Consider the following 14,903-nt stretch of genomic DNA (forward strand, 5'->3'; position numbering starts at 1 on the left):
CTCTGCCTTTGGCTCAGGTCATGATCTCAGGGTCCTGGGATCCAGCCCCCATCCCGCTCTCTGCTCAGCAGGGAGCCTGCTCCCCCCCCACCCCCGCCTACTTGTGATCTCTGTCAAATAAATAAATATAAATAAATAAAAATCTTTTTAAAAATTAAAAAAAAAAGAATGGAATCTTGCCATTTGCAACAACATGGATGGATCTAGAAATTATAATGGCAAGTGAAATAAATCAAAGACAAATATGGTAAGATTTCACTCATATGTGGAATTTAAGAAACAAAGGAAAAAACAAAGAAAAGCAGACTCTTAAATATAGAGAACTGGTGGTTGTCAGGGAGAAAGTGAATGGGCAGATGCGGGAAATACGTGAAGGGGATTAGAGTACACGTACAGTGATGAGCACTGAGTAATGCACACCTTATATTGCACACCTGAAATTAATATTACCTTCCATGTCAATTATACTTGAATAAAGAATTTTAAAAATTAAAAAAAATCATAAAAATATTTTAATGATCAAAAGACACTTTGTAAGAATCATACCTAGGGCGATCGCAGAACCAGCAATACGGAAACCAAAAGGAGGAAAAAATGTGAGGGCTGATTAGAGGGAAATGGATATAAGAGCTGGGTTTATTAATCACATAAACCCATTAGCTTAACTGGGAAATACAATTTAACCTAAGGACGCTAAGCAAGAGCCTCATACCTCCACCGGTAAAAAGAATTAGAGAGCTCTATGAGACTACACATCCAAATTTGGGGAAAGGATTAATTCTGGAGCCCTCTGGGGTCTTACAGTGACCGTTCGGGGCTTAAAAACCTAACCGCATTCGATCTATCCACCTTCTCGGGTCCCAGGTAGAAGCTGAGCTGGCAGGCTCCGATTTGAATGAGACACTTTCTTACTCCTCCTCATCGTTCCGTGACAACCCAGTGGAGGCTGATGGTACCGGCAGCTGCTTTGAGGGCCTCAGGGAGGAACAAGTGCTGGGCAGCGGCCGGGAAAGAAGAGTCGGGCGGGAGCGGCTCGGGGGAGGCCCTCCCTCCCCGCGACGGGTCGGCGGGTCAGCCGGTGTGTCAGGGGCCGTGCCCCCGCGCCGTCCTCCCACTCCCCGCCGCGCCGGCTTCGCCGACGCCCTCGCCCGCCCCCACGCGCCCGGGCTCCCCTTCCTACCTGCCGGCACGCGGACTCGGCCAGCTCTCGGCCGATCGCCGCCCACCCAGGCGGCAGGGAGCCCACCTTCCTCCGCGGTTCCCAGCCTGAGCCCTCCAGCCGGCTCCCGGCGGCACGTGACACCGCCCCCGTCGCTCCCCGCCCCGCCCCTCGGCCCAGTTCGCGCTCCGCCTCCCGTCGGCGCGCCCCACCCACAAGAGCGTCGCTGACCGATGACGTAGCCGGCGCAGCCACCCTTGGCGAGGGCCGAAGCGCTGCTGGTTCTGCGGTTGGAGGGTCTTGGTGTCGGCTCGCCCAGCGAGAGGGGAAAGTGAGGTGCGTGGCAAACCGAGGGCTCCCGAGGAAAGAGGGGAGGGGGAAGAAAAGACCTAAAAGCCTGTCCTCCAGGTGCGGGGTACGGGGCGGTGTCCCGCACCTCTCGGGGCCCATCCTGAAGAGGCTTGGAGGCTCTCCCGCTGTAATGAACCGCGGATTTTGTTACGGGAGGTAATGGCTCGCGCCCAGGTGCACGAGTTTAAGCGTTAGGCTGGCGTCCGCTGCGTGGGATATGTTCCTGCTTGGGCAGATCATTGGGGAACCTGAGCTAGTGTGGTTATAGGGAGACCGCTCCGCTCTCTCCACCCCCCACCCCCGGAGCTATAGCTCAGTTTCTTCGCCCTAATGAGAGGGTCGACCTCACCATCCCTTTCACAGCTCCCATTCTGTGATTTCTGCCTCCCAGAATATTATCTTTTATCGTTATAAGGGGCGGGAAAAGAAATCTTGTGACTCATGTTCTAAAGTTGAATTGGGTACGCGGGCATAGAGTTCGGTTGCTTGCTTTCATTAGGACTGCCTTGTGTAGCATTTGCAAGTAAGATATCTGCATTAATAGTCCAATAGACTCATTTTAAATTTTAGAAATCAGAATGTCTTTGTTTTCTTAATGTTAGCCCTCTGTTTTTCATACTTAAATATTTAACGTGACATTTAATATTTTGTCTCATTTCAAGAGGCAAATATCTGAAGTATATTGAAGTTGATTTTTAAAAATTTATTGTCACCTTACCTTTCTTATTAGCATTTTAAAGGTCATCTGCACCTTCTGCCTGGGAAAAGATGGTCAACGTCTTGAAAGGAGTGCTAATAGAATGGTTAGTACTTTTGATACTTAATGAAATTTAAATCTCCATATTGAATCTTGATGTACTGTACCTCCTCTAAAACCCATGTTTTCGTTTTGTTTTAAGATCTAAATGAATCAAGTCTTTCAGCATTCTCAACTTCATTTTTCTTACATAACAAGTGGGACATATTTCGTTGCAGCTTTTCTTCTGGTGCCAGATTTCAGTGTCTTAGTCCAGTTGATGTAGTTGACATATTTCCAACCCGTTTTGGTCAAGGGCAGTGTATTTTTTAGGTCAATGCTCTTTAGAGGAACAGAGCTCGTTATTGTCCTCCAACCATTAGGGAGATTGACTAGAATTTTAAGGTCTGCCTATGTCTTCACCATCACAAGCTATAGTCCTGAAAAGAGTAAGAAAATCAAGAGCCAGTTGAAGATTTCTTAAACCAGGCGCACATTTCCTAGGAGAAGCTAGAAACCTTAATGGGCAGCATTGAATTTCTCAAAGCAAGCTACATTGGACTTTGTTACCACGCAGTCGGAAAAACCTGAACTACTGGACCAGTTCTTGCTCAGTCTTCACTTGTTCGTGATAGCAGGGCTGGGGAAGGAGCAAACCCAAACCATAGGATACTTCTGGCTTGTATAACAGCGTTGTCTTATAGAAATAAAATGTGAATCACATTATATTTATGTGTAGTCTTAACTTTTTTATTAGCCACATTAAGAGTAAATTGAAGCAGGTGAAATCAATATGTCTTATTTACTCTTGTGTCCAGAATATTTCCACATGTTCTAAATCTTCAGAATTCATACTAAGATTTCAAAATTTTGCTGTCTTTCCCCATACCACGGCTTCAAAATCTAGTGTGGAGTTTACTTTCATAGCCCATCTCACAGGCTGGCCACATTTCAAGTGCTCAGCACTGAGTCGTGCAGATTTAGTGTTTGGATAGACACAACAAAGATAAGAAGGAAAGAACCAGTGATGTAGGAGGGAAGCTAAGAGGGAATCTTTTATAAAAGTGAGTCCCTGGTGATGAGAGATGGACTAAGATGACACACTGGAAGTCAGCTATTTCTTTCTTTTTTCTTCTTCTTCTTTTTATGTTTTTAAGATTTATTTATCTATTTGACAGAGATCACAAGAAGGCAGAGAGAGAGAGAGAGAGCAGGCTCCCTGCTGAGCAGAAAGCCTGATGCAGGGCTCGATCCCAGGACCCTGAGATCATGACCTGAGCCGAAGACGGAGAGGCTTAACCCACTGAGCCACCCAGGCGCCCCTCCCCTTAATGAGAGTTTTCATGGAGAGGTGAGATAGATGTCAGATTGGAGCACTTTGGGAAGGGAAAGGAAGGTGAGGAAGTGGAAAAGTGAGAAGTCTCTTTGGAGAAGTTTTGTTGTAGTAATGAGCAAAGGAATGGAGAAGCGGGTAGATGGCTGAAGAAGGATATGGTAAGGGACTCTGGTTTGGTTTTAATGTGAGAGACTAGAACACGTGTTGATAAGAATAAACTGCTTAGGGGGTGCCTGGGTGGATCAGTTGGTTAAGCTGCTGCCTTTGGCTCAGGTCATGATCTCAGGGTCCTTGTATAGACCCCGACATTGGGCTCCCTGCTCAGCGGGGAGTCTGCTTCTCCCCCTCCCTCTGCACCTCTCCCCTGCTTGTGCTGTCTCTCTCAAATGAATGAATAAAATCTTAAAAAAAAAAAAAAAAGTACTTAGAGAAGTGTTCACTTGGGAAGGCAAGGGGAAGGGCTCTAGATCCCATAAGATCTAAAAACAATGTGCTATTTTCTTTTAGAAAAGACTTTTACGCTAATTTTCATATTTTCTTTTTCTTAAAACTTTGTCATATCACAGTTTGAGCTTCACCTCTGGATTTAATAAATCTTCTCTCTTGTAAGATTTTTGTATTTTAGTTTTTGTTGATGTGTTAAGTTTTATTTATCTAGACTCTGTTAGGAGGACAGCCATATTAGGTAAAGATCTGAATTCACGCTTTTTTTTTTTTAGCTGAACAATTATTTCACTGCATTTATTCTTTTCTCTAATCATAGGTATCTCTTTTTTATCACATTGTTTCATTCTCCTTGCTGCTCTCCTTAGTCCTGGCCCACATCCATTCTTTTGTCATTATTGCCTCTTCAAGAGTAAACTTAGAATAATTTAGTCCGTTTCGAAAATAATACTTTTGGGAATAATGATAGGGATTGTGTTAAATCTGTATTTTAATTTGAAAAATTACGATGACTGGACTGCATTTTAAAGAGCAGAACTCTAGGAGACTCATTAAAATCGCAGTGGTAGGCCTTCAGGGTAGCCCTGAGGACAGAGTACAGATTTGTAAGAGGAGCTGAGGTGTTAAGTTTTCTTTCCTGATGGGCTGAGCTGTCTGCCTGGTTTGCTGTCATGTAATCAAACCTCTGAATTCTGCCTGGGCTCTAATGGCCCTCTGTCACTTTGCTGTTCTGTGTAACCCCAGGCTAGCCGCAACAGCATCATCTGAAACTTGTTAGAAATGCAAAATCTGAGACCTCACCCTAAATCTCCTAAATCAAAATTGTATATGCGAAAGAACTTGTTAAGAAGCATTAAAAGTTTGGGAAGCACTTACTTGGCTTAAGGTTGAGCACAGGTTTTCCTATGGAGAACTGTTTTGCACCAGGGTCACTAAAATTTTATTTTGCAGATAGTCAGTGCCCTTGGCAGAACTTTAATTTTTTCCTTCAAGGTGAATTCTGAAGTGTAGCCTGCACAATTTTTTGAAAAGGTAACTGTCTTCCCAAAGGTTAAATCTTCCAAAAAGACTTCAGGCCTGAGAAATGACAGATCCATAAAGTGCATGGTCAGGGCTGGTGGGTACTCCACAATCAGATGCACATGTTGGGATGGTAACTGGAAGAGTCCTTCAGTTCCCCTCATGTCTGTATTTGATGCCAAAGAGAAGACTTTTAACCCCCTGAGCCACCCAGGAGCCCGGAGAAGATGCTTAATAACATAGTATCATTATGTTTATTACCTCATAATCCCCATAGATTATATGGAGCCTCTAGGTGTACTGGAGTACAGAATTTTTTTTTTTTTTAAGATTTTATTTATTTGACAGAGAGAGATCACAAGTAGGCATAGAGGCAGGCAGAGAGAGAGGAGGAAGCAGGCTCCCTGCCGAGCAGAGAGCCCAACGTGGGGCTCAATCCCAGGACCCCGAGATCATGACCTGAGCCGAAGGCAGCGGCTTAACCCACTGAGCCACCCAGGTGCCCCTGGAGTACAGAATTTGATAGGTCTGAAGTTCGTAGGCAAACTACTCGAGTCTCCTAAAACTATTCTATCATTCCACTTATTTTCCTTCCAGATTCTAGCCGCATCACCGTACAAGGTCATCTGTCACGGCACAGATAGTACTGTTCACATATTCTGTTCCAGCGGCCAGCAAGATTCTTTTCAGGCGTGTGTGGCCTCCTTCAGGAAGGGAGTCTGACTTTGACACCTGTCTTAGGATGGCTTAACTTATTGCCATATTTAAATTCCATATCAGTTCCTTTTAACAGATTTGAAGTCTCTAGTAATGAAGCAGATAAATCAGATTATGATAGCGGCCATTAAGACCTAACTGTCAGTGAGCTGGAAAAGTCAAGGTGCTGGGTTCCAAGAAGACGCTTTCCTCACAAGGCTTATCGAAAACCCAAATCTAAGGCTAAATTGAAACTCTTTTGTTTATAAATTGGAGTTTTTATATCAAAATGAGATTGGTGAAACCTTCCTCTTTGTTGGGATCCACGATGTCAGCTGCCAGCCTCGCACCAAGCATTTTCCCAAATCTAGCCGAGCACGGCAGTGTCGCGGCAGCGGGTGCCGGACAGCGTCTGTCTGATTGCAGGTGCTGGACAGACCTCCTGGGTGACAGTTACCCTCGTGGTGTGGCAAGTGCTCCAGCAGGGAGGATTTGTTGCAGAGGTGCAAATTCCAGCCGGTTTACAACATGAGAGCAAAGGATTTGGAGAAAAATATTATTAGTCCAGTCTTACCCTGATAGCTTTGGCTTGTAATCCTGTATTGTGTATGAGAAGCAAATAAGAATAAGGCAAAAGCATCTACCATTTTGTTCTGCTCTTTCACGTCGTTTACCTCTCTCTTGTGAGCCTCTGCTGCTTAGAAGGGCTGTACCCACGGAAGTTCCCTGGCCACCCAGAACAGTGTCTAGTATGAAGAGCAGGTATTTAGTAAATATTTTGTGTATTGAATGAATTTTGTCAACAGAATTAAGTCAAGGAATGTAATCTCAGCGTAAATTCGGGTTACTAATGTTCCATTAGAACTCTGTTACCACAATGATAATAGTGGAGATAAGAACAGGTTCTGATAGCTTGGATTCACGTTTCAGTACCAAAAAGGTTTGTATGCCAGACCCCCTTTTTGGCAAGTTACATCAAAATAGCTCTTAAATGAAGTGACTATTGTCTTCCAGTCTTAGTTTTTAAAAAGCAGGCTCTGCCCAAGCTACCAGTATGGATGATGGAGGTGCAGTCTTTTTTTTTTTTTTTTTTTTTAAGATTGATTTTATTTATTTGATAGATCACAGGTAGGCAGAGACATGGGAAACAGGCTCCCCACTGAGCAGGGAGCCCAACTTGGGGCTCCATCCCAGGACCCTGAGATCACAATCCAGCCAGAGGCTTAACCCGCTGAGCCACCCAGGCGCCCCAGAGGTGTAGTCTTAAACGGCTGATCTAGAAAGCAATTTGTAATAGGTTATTTTGAGCTTTTATATGATTTAACACAATAATTCCATTTCTAGAAGTTTATCCTAAAGAGGTGACCCTAAGGAAGTGATCAGAACTGCAGGAAAAAATGTAGGAGATTGAGGGGTGGCTCAGTCGGTTACCGGTCTGACTCTTAGTTTCAGCTCAGGTTGTGATTTCAGGGTTGAGAGATCGAGCCCTGCTCCATCAGGGTTCCCGGCTTATTTGGGAGTCTGCTTGAGAGTCTCTGAGTGCACTGGTATACATGATGCTCTCTTTCTCAAATAAATCTTTAACAATATATACGTAATTGAGTGTGCTAATAAAGTTGAGGATATAATGCTAAGCAAAATAGGTTGGTCGGAGAAAGACAAAAACCATGTGATTTCACTCATGTGGAATATAAGAAACAAAACAAAGGGGAAGTGTGAGCCAAATCGAGACATAGACTCTTGATGCTAGAGATCAAACATGACGGGGTGTAGGGAGTGCCACTTGGAGTGACAAGCACCAGGTGTTGAATGGAAGTGTTGAAATGTTGAGTTATTAAATTAAGAACTGTAGGGACGCCTGGGTGGCTCAGTTGGTTGGGCGGCTGCCTTCAGCTCAGGTCATGATCCCAGCGTCCTGGGATCGAGTCCCACATCAGGCTCCTTGCTCAGCAGGGAGCCTGCTTCTCCTTCTGCCTCTGCCTGTCATTCTGTCTGCCTGTGCTCACTCTCTCTCACTGACAAATAAATAAAATCTTAAAAAAAAAAAAAAAAAAGAATTGTGACTTTTTGTAATTAAGTAATGTAGGTATTAAAGTATTTGAAAACATTTTAAGGGATAAGGGATAATGACATGGTGTAATACAATGATAAATAAAGATGATGACCCTGAGTGTTTACCAGATACTGTCCTAAGTCCTTGGTAATACTCATTTAGTTCTCACAACAATCCTATGAGATGCAGATTTTTTTTTTTTTTTTAAGATTTTATTCATTTGAGAGACAGCACACATGCAAGCAAGCACATGGATGGAGGGGTGGGCAGAGGGAGAAGCAGACTCCCTGCTGAGCAGGGCACCAGATACTGGGCTTGATCTGAGACCCAGAGACCATGACCTGAGCCAAAGGCAGACTTTCAGCAAACTGACTGAGCCTCCTGGGTGCCCAGATATAGGTATTTGTATCCCATTTTACAGATGCAGAAATTGAGGCACAGAGAAATTAATTGCTCAGGCTTATACAGCTGCTAAGATGGGATTGTAAACCACAGTGTTCTGCTTCAGAGCCCAAGCTAGTAAGCCTGACATAGACTGTCTAACACAAAACTTAAGCATAATATTGTGTTAAGTTCTTACTTTTATTTTTTGAGATTTTCTATTTCGTTATTTGACAGCATAAGCAGGGGGAGCGGCAGGGAGAGGGAAAAGCAGGCTCCCCGCTGAGCAAGGAGCCTGACTAAGGGCTTGATCCCAAGAGCCTGGGATCATAATAAGGCAGACACTTAACTAACTAAGCCACCCAGGCGCCCCCTTTATTGTGCAAATTTTCAAAAAAAAAAAAAAAAGTGTGCATGCATTTTCTTAGAATATCATACACACAGACTAGTAAAAAAAATTTTTTTGTAACAGCAAATCCTTTAATAAGGATAGAAGTAGGTAATTTGAACCTTTCTGCCTATATCCTCCCACACACCCCAAAACTCTAGGCATTTTAATTGCTCTTCATTTGAGTATCTGCTATGAGCAAAGTGTTTTTAGATGTATTCTCCAATCCAGCAACCCTCCAGTATAAGTGGCACTGTCTCCATCTTACTGTCTAGGACGCTAAGACATGGAGAGGTTTAGTGATTTTTATATATCATGCATATTGGTTGACTGAGCTGGGGCTTGGAGTTAGGCTGAGTCCAGTGCTGTCTTTAGTGTCCTATCTTTCTGACAGTAAACCTAGTGTATGTCATATTGGGAACTTGAGACTATTACTTTGGTTAGCTCAATGTCCCCTGTGAGCCATCTACAGTATGTTGGGTCCTAGTAAAGGTACCTATATCTCAAGCTGGACAATAGGCTTATTCCAGAAACACTTTGGAAAATGCTCATAAGAAGGAAATAAACTTAAGCAAACAAAGCCATTTTATTTCATTGTTTGATAACAATTTTCTAAAACATTCTTTTCTCAGGGCATACAGAATTTGGAGAAATACTTTTAAGATTTTTAAGTAGCTATTCTTGTTAGCTAATTGTTTTCAGGAAGGATAGTTTACTGTTGATTGAGCTGAGATCATCATTCTGACGGGACGGACCATCCTGACAATTTTGTGCAGGTGACCGGTGAAGTCTGTGATCTGTTTGACAGCAAACTACATCATCCTAGTAGAGCCATTGTGGTGTAATACTTTTTCAAATCCTGTATTATAGCAGTTTTATTCAGGTTATGTAGGAAGGAGTCGATTGATTCCTACTTTCACATCTCCAGAACCAAGACATTTTTCCCTTGCTCACTAACCCTGAACCCAGGACTTCAACCAAGTATGTCTGTGAGCACTTGGTTTTGTTTTTCTTTCTTACCAGCAGGTTCTCCCGTGGCCTCTTCATGAAGAAGTAGAGTAAATAGCCCTGTATTCAGGCAAGATACTCCAGTTCCCTCAATGTTTCATGATAAAAGTCCCTTAAATTTTGTCATTTTGAATCATTATAAATTATATTTCAGGTACATGCTTGAGAATTCAGTCACAAATTGCTGTTTCCTTTCAAAAAGTTGAACTGAGGGCGCCTGGGTGGCTCAGTGGGTTAAGCCGCTGCCTTCGGCTCAGGTCATGATCCCAGAGTCCTGGGATCGAGTCCCGCATCGGGCTCTCTGCTCAGCGGGGAGCCTGCTTCCCTCTCTCTCTCTCTCTCTCTGCCTGCCTCTCTGTCTACTTGTGATCTCTGTCTGTCAAATAAACAACAACAACAACAACAAAAAAAAGTTGAACTGAGGGTATGAAGAAGGGAAGAAGCTACTTCAGTGTCTCACCAGCCAGTCACTTTCTCAGTATCTCCTTTGTCAGTGAGCAGGTTTCCCCAGGTATGGGGAATGGCGCTGGGGTTCAAGATGGTTCGCAGTAGAACACAGAAGGGAGGAGGAGAGGGGCGCTTGGGTGGCTCAGTGGGTGAAGCCTCTGCCTTCAGCTCAGGTCATGATCTCAGGGTCCTGGGATCGAGCCCCACATCGGGCTCTCTGCTCAGCGGGGAGCCTGCTTCACCACCCCACCCCCCCGCCTGCCTCTCTGCCTACTTGTGATCTCTCTGTCAAATAAATAAATAAAATCTTAAAAAGGGGGAGAAAGGGGGAGGACACAAATTGTTTTTATATGACCAGTTTGATTTATTTGAGGATGAAAACGCATTGGGATGACTGGTGATTCATGCCAGGCGAGGTCAAGTTTAAAAGTTGATTTAAAGGCAATTTAAAGAAAAATAGTAAGTAATGTATAACTCAGGTGTTACAAGGGGTGCTAAATGAGCAAAGATAGTATGCAAATGGCAAAAATTTTGAAAACACCAACATGCTGATTCAAAGCGCGAATGTGAGTCCCCCTGGCACTTAGGTCTCAGTCCTTACCTTACTGTGCCTGTTCCCAGCCCCTGACCCAGTGGACCACTTCCTCTTCCGGAAGGTCCTTTGTTCACTTATCTTCCAGGACTCAGGGTTTCCTTCCTAACTCAGTCTCACTGCTTTATAGTCTACTTTGCTGATTGTCCATTTCTTCCTAACCTTTTATATCAGGGAGTCTGGGGCTTGGTCCCTGGTCTTTTCTCTGTAGCTATGTTCACTCCCTCGTCAGAGCTTGATGACTGACTTTTTCTCTTCAGTCTGGACTTGGCTGCCGAAATCCAGAATTGTATATCCACCTTCCTACTCGGTTTCTTCTCTTGGGTGCCAGGAGGCATCTCGCATGTAACATGCCTAAAACCCAGATCTTCCCAGCAAACCTGTTCCTCCTACTTCCTCCTCGTCTCCGTAAAAGGCAACTCCACTTTTTCATTTGCTCTGACCAAAAATGTTGGGAGTCTCCTAATTCCTCTCCTTCAAAGCTGGGGTCTAGTCTCAGCATATTATGTTGCCTTTACATTCAACATATGTCTAGAATCCAAGTACTTACTCATCATCTCACTTTTACCACGTAGGTCCAAACCATGGTCATCTCTTGCCTGGGTCACTACAAGCACTTTCTTTCTTTCTTTCTTTCTTTCTTTTTTTTAAGGTTAATTTATTTATTTGAAGACAGAGATCACAAGCAGGCAGAGAGGCAGGCAGAGAAGAGGGGCGGGGAAGCAGGCTCCCCACTGAGCAGGAAGCCCGATGTGGGGCTCAGTCCCAGGACCCTGAGATCGCGACCTGAGCCGAAGGCAGAGGTTTAACCCACTGAGCCCCCCAGGCGCCCCACTACAGTCACTTTCTAATCAGTCTCCCTGTTTCCGCCCTTGCCTCCGCTACCCTCCAGGCTTTTCTTATCCCCGCAGGCAGCATGATCCTTACGTCTAAAATTGAAGTCAGTCTGTAAGTTAAATCATGTCACTCAGTAAAAGCCACACTTGATAAAATCACCTCCAAGGCCCTTTGGGATCTGGCCCGGCTACAGCTAACTTTCTGGCCTCACCTCCCACTTCTGTCCCCTTTGGTCACCCCTCTCCAGCCTCCACAGCCTTATTGTTCACTCTGCCTAGGATGTTCTCGCCTGAGTCACCACCACACACCTTGCTTCCTCCCTCCTCCTGTTTGTTCAGATAGCGCTGCTTGGAAAGGCCTTCCCTGCCTCCTCCGTTTAAACTTACAGGACCCTTTCACTTTCATCACTGCCATTTCTCGCCCGACTTCCCTGCTGCTCGCACGCACGCGTGTGTGTTTATCATAGTCCTCCCGGTAAAATGTAAGCTCCGTAGCAGGGAGGATTGCGAATTGTATTGTTTACTGCCGAATACCCAGGACCAGGATATTGCCTAGCACATCCAGGTGCTCAGTAAATATTTATTGAATACACGAATAAAGCTTAAAGGAGCAAGTTTACTTCTGAACCAATCAATTCTGCACATTAGAGTGGTCATTCTAATTCTGCAACAATAAAATATGACTGGATTTTGCCAAACCTAAGTGGACAAGCATAACCTAGGTGTTCTGAACCTATCTATGACAGGCATACTAGAAACTAAATTTAAAATTGTGTCAATTCTGGGTGCCTGGGTGGCTCAGTGGGTTAAGCTGCTGCCTTCAACTCAGGTCATGATCTCAGGGTCCTGGGGTCGGGTCCCACATCGGGCTTTCTGCATGGCAGGGAGCCTGCTTCCCTCTCTCTCTCTCTCTGCCTGCCTCTCTGTCTACTTGTGATCTGTCTGTCAAATAAACAAATAAAATCTTAAAAAAAAAAAAAAAATAAAAAGAATAAAATTGTGTCAATTCTGATGTGTGCAGACTTATTTATTCACATCATTTTATGGTGTAGTCAGTTAATAAAATCACTGTAATGGTTAAGTTACTGAAAATAATTTAAAAAATCATCTTTTCAGGAAGATTTGATTTTATTAACAGTTAATATACCATAAACCATACTCATGTAGTGCTTGAAATCCTTTACCTTTGTTAGCTTCACTTATGCCTAATTTGTACTTAAAAGACGTTAAACTTGTTTTTAATGTTTTCAGGAAATTACAATGACCTCTTTTGAATTGTCATCTTTGTAACTGATGTCATTCCTTAAGAAACAATAAGATTTTGTAAAGTTACATGTTCTCTAAGATTTAAAAAAACTATATGCAACTTGACATTTTTGTTTTCATCTGTTGCTAACTACATCGTTGTACATTATATTGGGTCTAGAGACTGTCTTTGTTGTGATTCGGGTTTTTTTTGACAGAGATATGTTTGGGTACATTCTAGAAATAGGGTTTTCTTTTCTTTTCTTTTTAGATTTATTTATTTGAGACAGAGGCAGGGGAGAGTGAGGGGAGGGGCAGAGAGAGAGAGAGATCCGAAAGCAGACTCCCCACTGAGCACAGAGCCCAACAAGGGACTTGATCCCAGGACCCTGAGCTAATGAACTGAGCTGAAATCAAGTGTTGGACACTTAACCAACTGACTCACCCAGACACCCCATGTAAATCCTAGAAATTGTATCCCTCTTTTCCATGGGACTTTCTCTACTCATTCCAAACTAAAAATCACAAATAAATATAATTAAATTATGTCTCTTCTTTGAGCTCAGTATTCTCAAGAAGATTTTGGTAGAATTTCCTTTAAAGATTCTGAGTGATAGTTTAAACTTAAAAAGTTCAGAATTTTAATGAAGAAAAAGAACTTGAGAACCTGCTGCAAGCCAAACACTATCCCTGGCATTATTTTCCTTTAATTTCTCTAACAGTCTGTTATGTAGGCTTATTTTGTGGCGTTAGAGTTTAAGTACATGTTAAGGTCACAAGTGATAAAGCTGAGATTGACTTTTGCTATCACCCTGCTTTATCACAGTGACTGTTTAACTGGTTTTGTCAATTAATTATTCCCTGGCAAGATAGTGAAAGTCTGTTGACTTCTTAGATATAATGGTCATAGGCAAGTAAGGAAATTCATTTTTTGTATCAGTTAAGGGAGCTGTGATTCTAGGCCCTAATAACTGCAAAACTCTGAACATTACTTTTTCACTTGTCAGTGACAAATTAATCTTTTAAAATCTCATCATTGGCCTCTTTCTCTAAAAGTCTAATGCTTGAGACAGGAAGTACGGAGTTGAGTAACAATTTAGAACTTTTACAGTTGCCCTAAAAATCCTGCATGCCCAATTCTAATTGCTCAGGTGTAATTTGACAGCACAGTGTGTCGTTATCATGTGTTTCTTTCTGCAGTGACCCTGCCATGAAGCAGTTCCTGCTGTACTTGGACGAATCAAATGCCTTAGGGAAGAAGTTCATCATTCAAGACATTGATGACACTCATGTCTTTGTTATCGCAGAGTTGGTTAACGTCCTCCAGGAGCGAGTAGGTGAATTAATGGACCAAAATGCTTTTTCTCTTACCCAGAAGTGAAGATACTCAATATTGACCACATAGGAATTAGAAGTAACAAATGTGAGACTGTCACCATTCAGTGTCCTGTGGGACAGATGAGACTTCCTGGCTTGGGCGCATATCATGGGAAAAACTGTGATGTCATTTGTTCAGAAAAAAGTCCCTGATTTTCTTGTTTGTTTTTCCCCCCTTTTCATGTACCCTAGAATTTAAAAAAAAAAAAAAAAGAAAGAAAGAAAAATTCACTGGTTGTCTGTAATTTGGCTTTTATTATCCTACATTAAAATGTACGTGGTTTTCCTACCCTTTTAATACCAATTTACTACAGTAAGAATATAATGGAATATGCCTTACCAGTTGAACCTAGGGGTTTTGCTTGTTCCTGTTAATGTGGGATTTTGTGGTGTGGGTATGGTTTGTTCTATTCTAATTAGAAACTTGATTACCTAGATAAATATGCCAAGGTAGGGCTTTGGTAATATTTATGTCTGTGCATTTAGTATCTGCATCCTGGCCAGCTGTACTGGTGAAGAAGGGGAAGAGCACTATGTTACATTGGCGTAAGCTACAGTTTGCATTTCCCTAAAAATACAGTTTTTTTAAAGTATAGAGAGTTTGGGGCGCCTGAGTGGTTCAGTTGGTTAAGGGTCCAACTCTTATCTCAGCTCAGGTGTTGATCTCAGGGTCATGAGTTCAAACCCCACATGTAGAAGATTAGAAATAACCAAATGGGAAGGGGGAATGTTGCATTACAAGCTTTATCTTCTCTGTGTTTAAACTTCTTCAGTCACATTTTCCTTTCCCATCAGGGAAAATGTTCTTTTGTTTAAAAAAAAAATTGCTTTATT

General features: G+C 43.0%; 2 protein-coding genes across 6 annotated transcripts in view; one reads left to right on the top strand and one right to left on the bottom strand.

The window, feature by feature from the left end:
- The window catches only part of SERAC1 (serine active site containing 1), a 58,204-nt gene extending 56,893 nt beyond the window's left edge, over window positions 1-1,311 (bottom strand). For 4 of the 5 annotated variants that reach the window (XM_059401348.1, XM_059401346.1, XM_059401345.1 and 1 more), the window contains exon 1: window positions 1,181-1,310. The gene's annotated coding sequence lies outside the window, so the exon portion shown is untranslated. Of the gene's footprint in view, window positions 1-1,180 lie in introns of all 5 variants that reach the window. The other variant, XM_059401349.1, reaches the window with a different exon arrangement.
- Window positions 1,312-1,387: 76 nt separating this feature from the next.
- On the top strand, window positions 1,388-14,300 carry GTF2H5 (general transcription factor IIH subunit 5). The gene is made up of 3 exons (XM_059401350.1): window positions 1,388-1,495; window positions 2,241-2,313; window positions 13,893-14,300. Exons 2-3 carry the CDS (start codon window positions 2,279-2,281, stop codon window positions 14,071-14,073), a joined length of 216 nt encoding a protein of 71 aa, XP_059257333.1. The 5' UTR covers window positions 1,388-1,495; window positions 2,241-2,278; the 3' UTR covers window positions 14,074-14,300.
- The last annotated feature ends 603 nt before the right edge of the window (window positions 14,301-14,903 follow it).

Source organism: Mustela nigripes, chromosome 5, assembly GCF_022355385.1.
Source record: "Mustela nigripes isolate SB6536 chromosome 5, MUSNIG.SB6536, whole genome shotgun sequence".
In the NCBI taxonomy this organism is placed as follows: Eukaryota; Metazoa; Chordata; class Mammalia; order Carnivora; family Mustelidae; genus Mustela; species Mustela nigripes.

Excerpts from the sequence above, each read along its gene's own strand:
- GTF2H5 (XM_059401350.1), top strand. The coding sequence starts at position 2,279 with ATGGTCAACGTCTTGAAAGGAGTGCTAATAGAATG. Across the intron at positions 2,314-13,892 it reads AAAGGAGTGCTAATAGAATG|TGACCCTGCCATGAAGCAGT; the intron begins GTTAGTACTTTT and ends TTCTTTCTGCAG.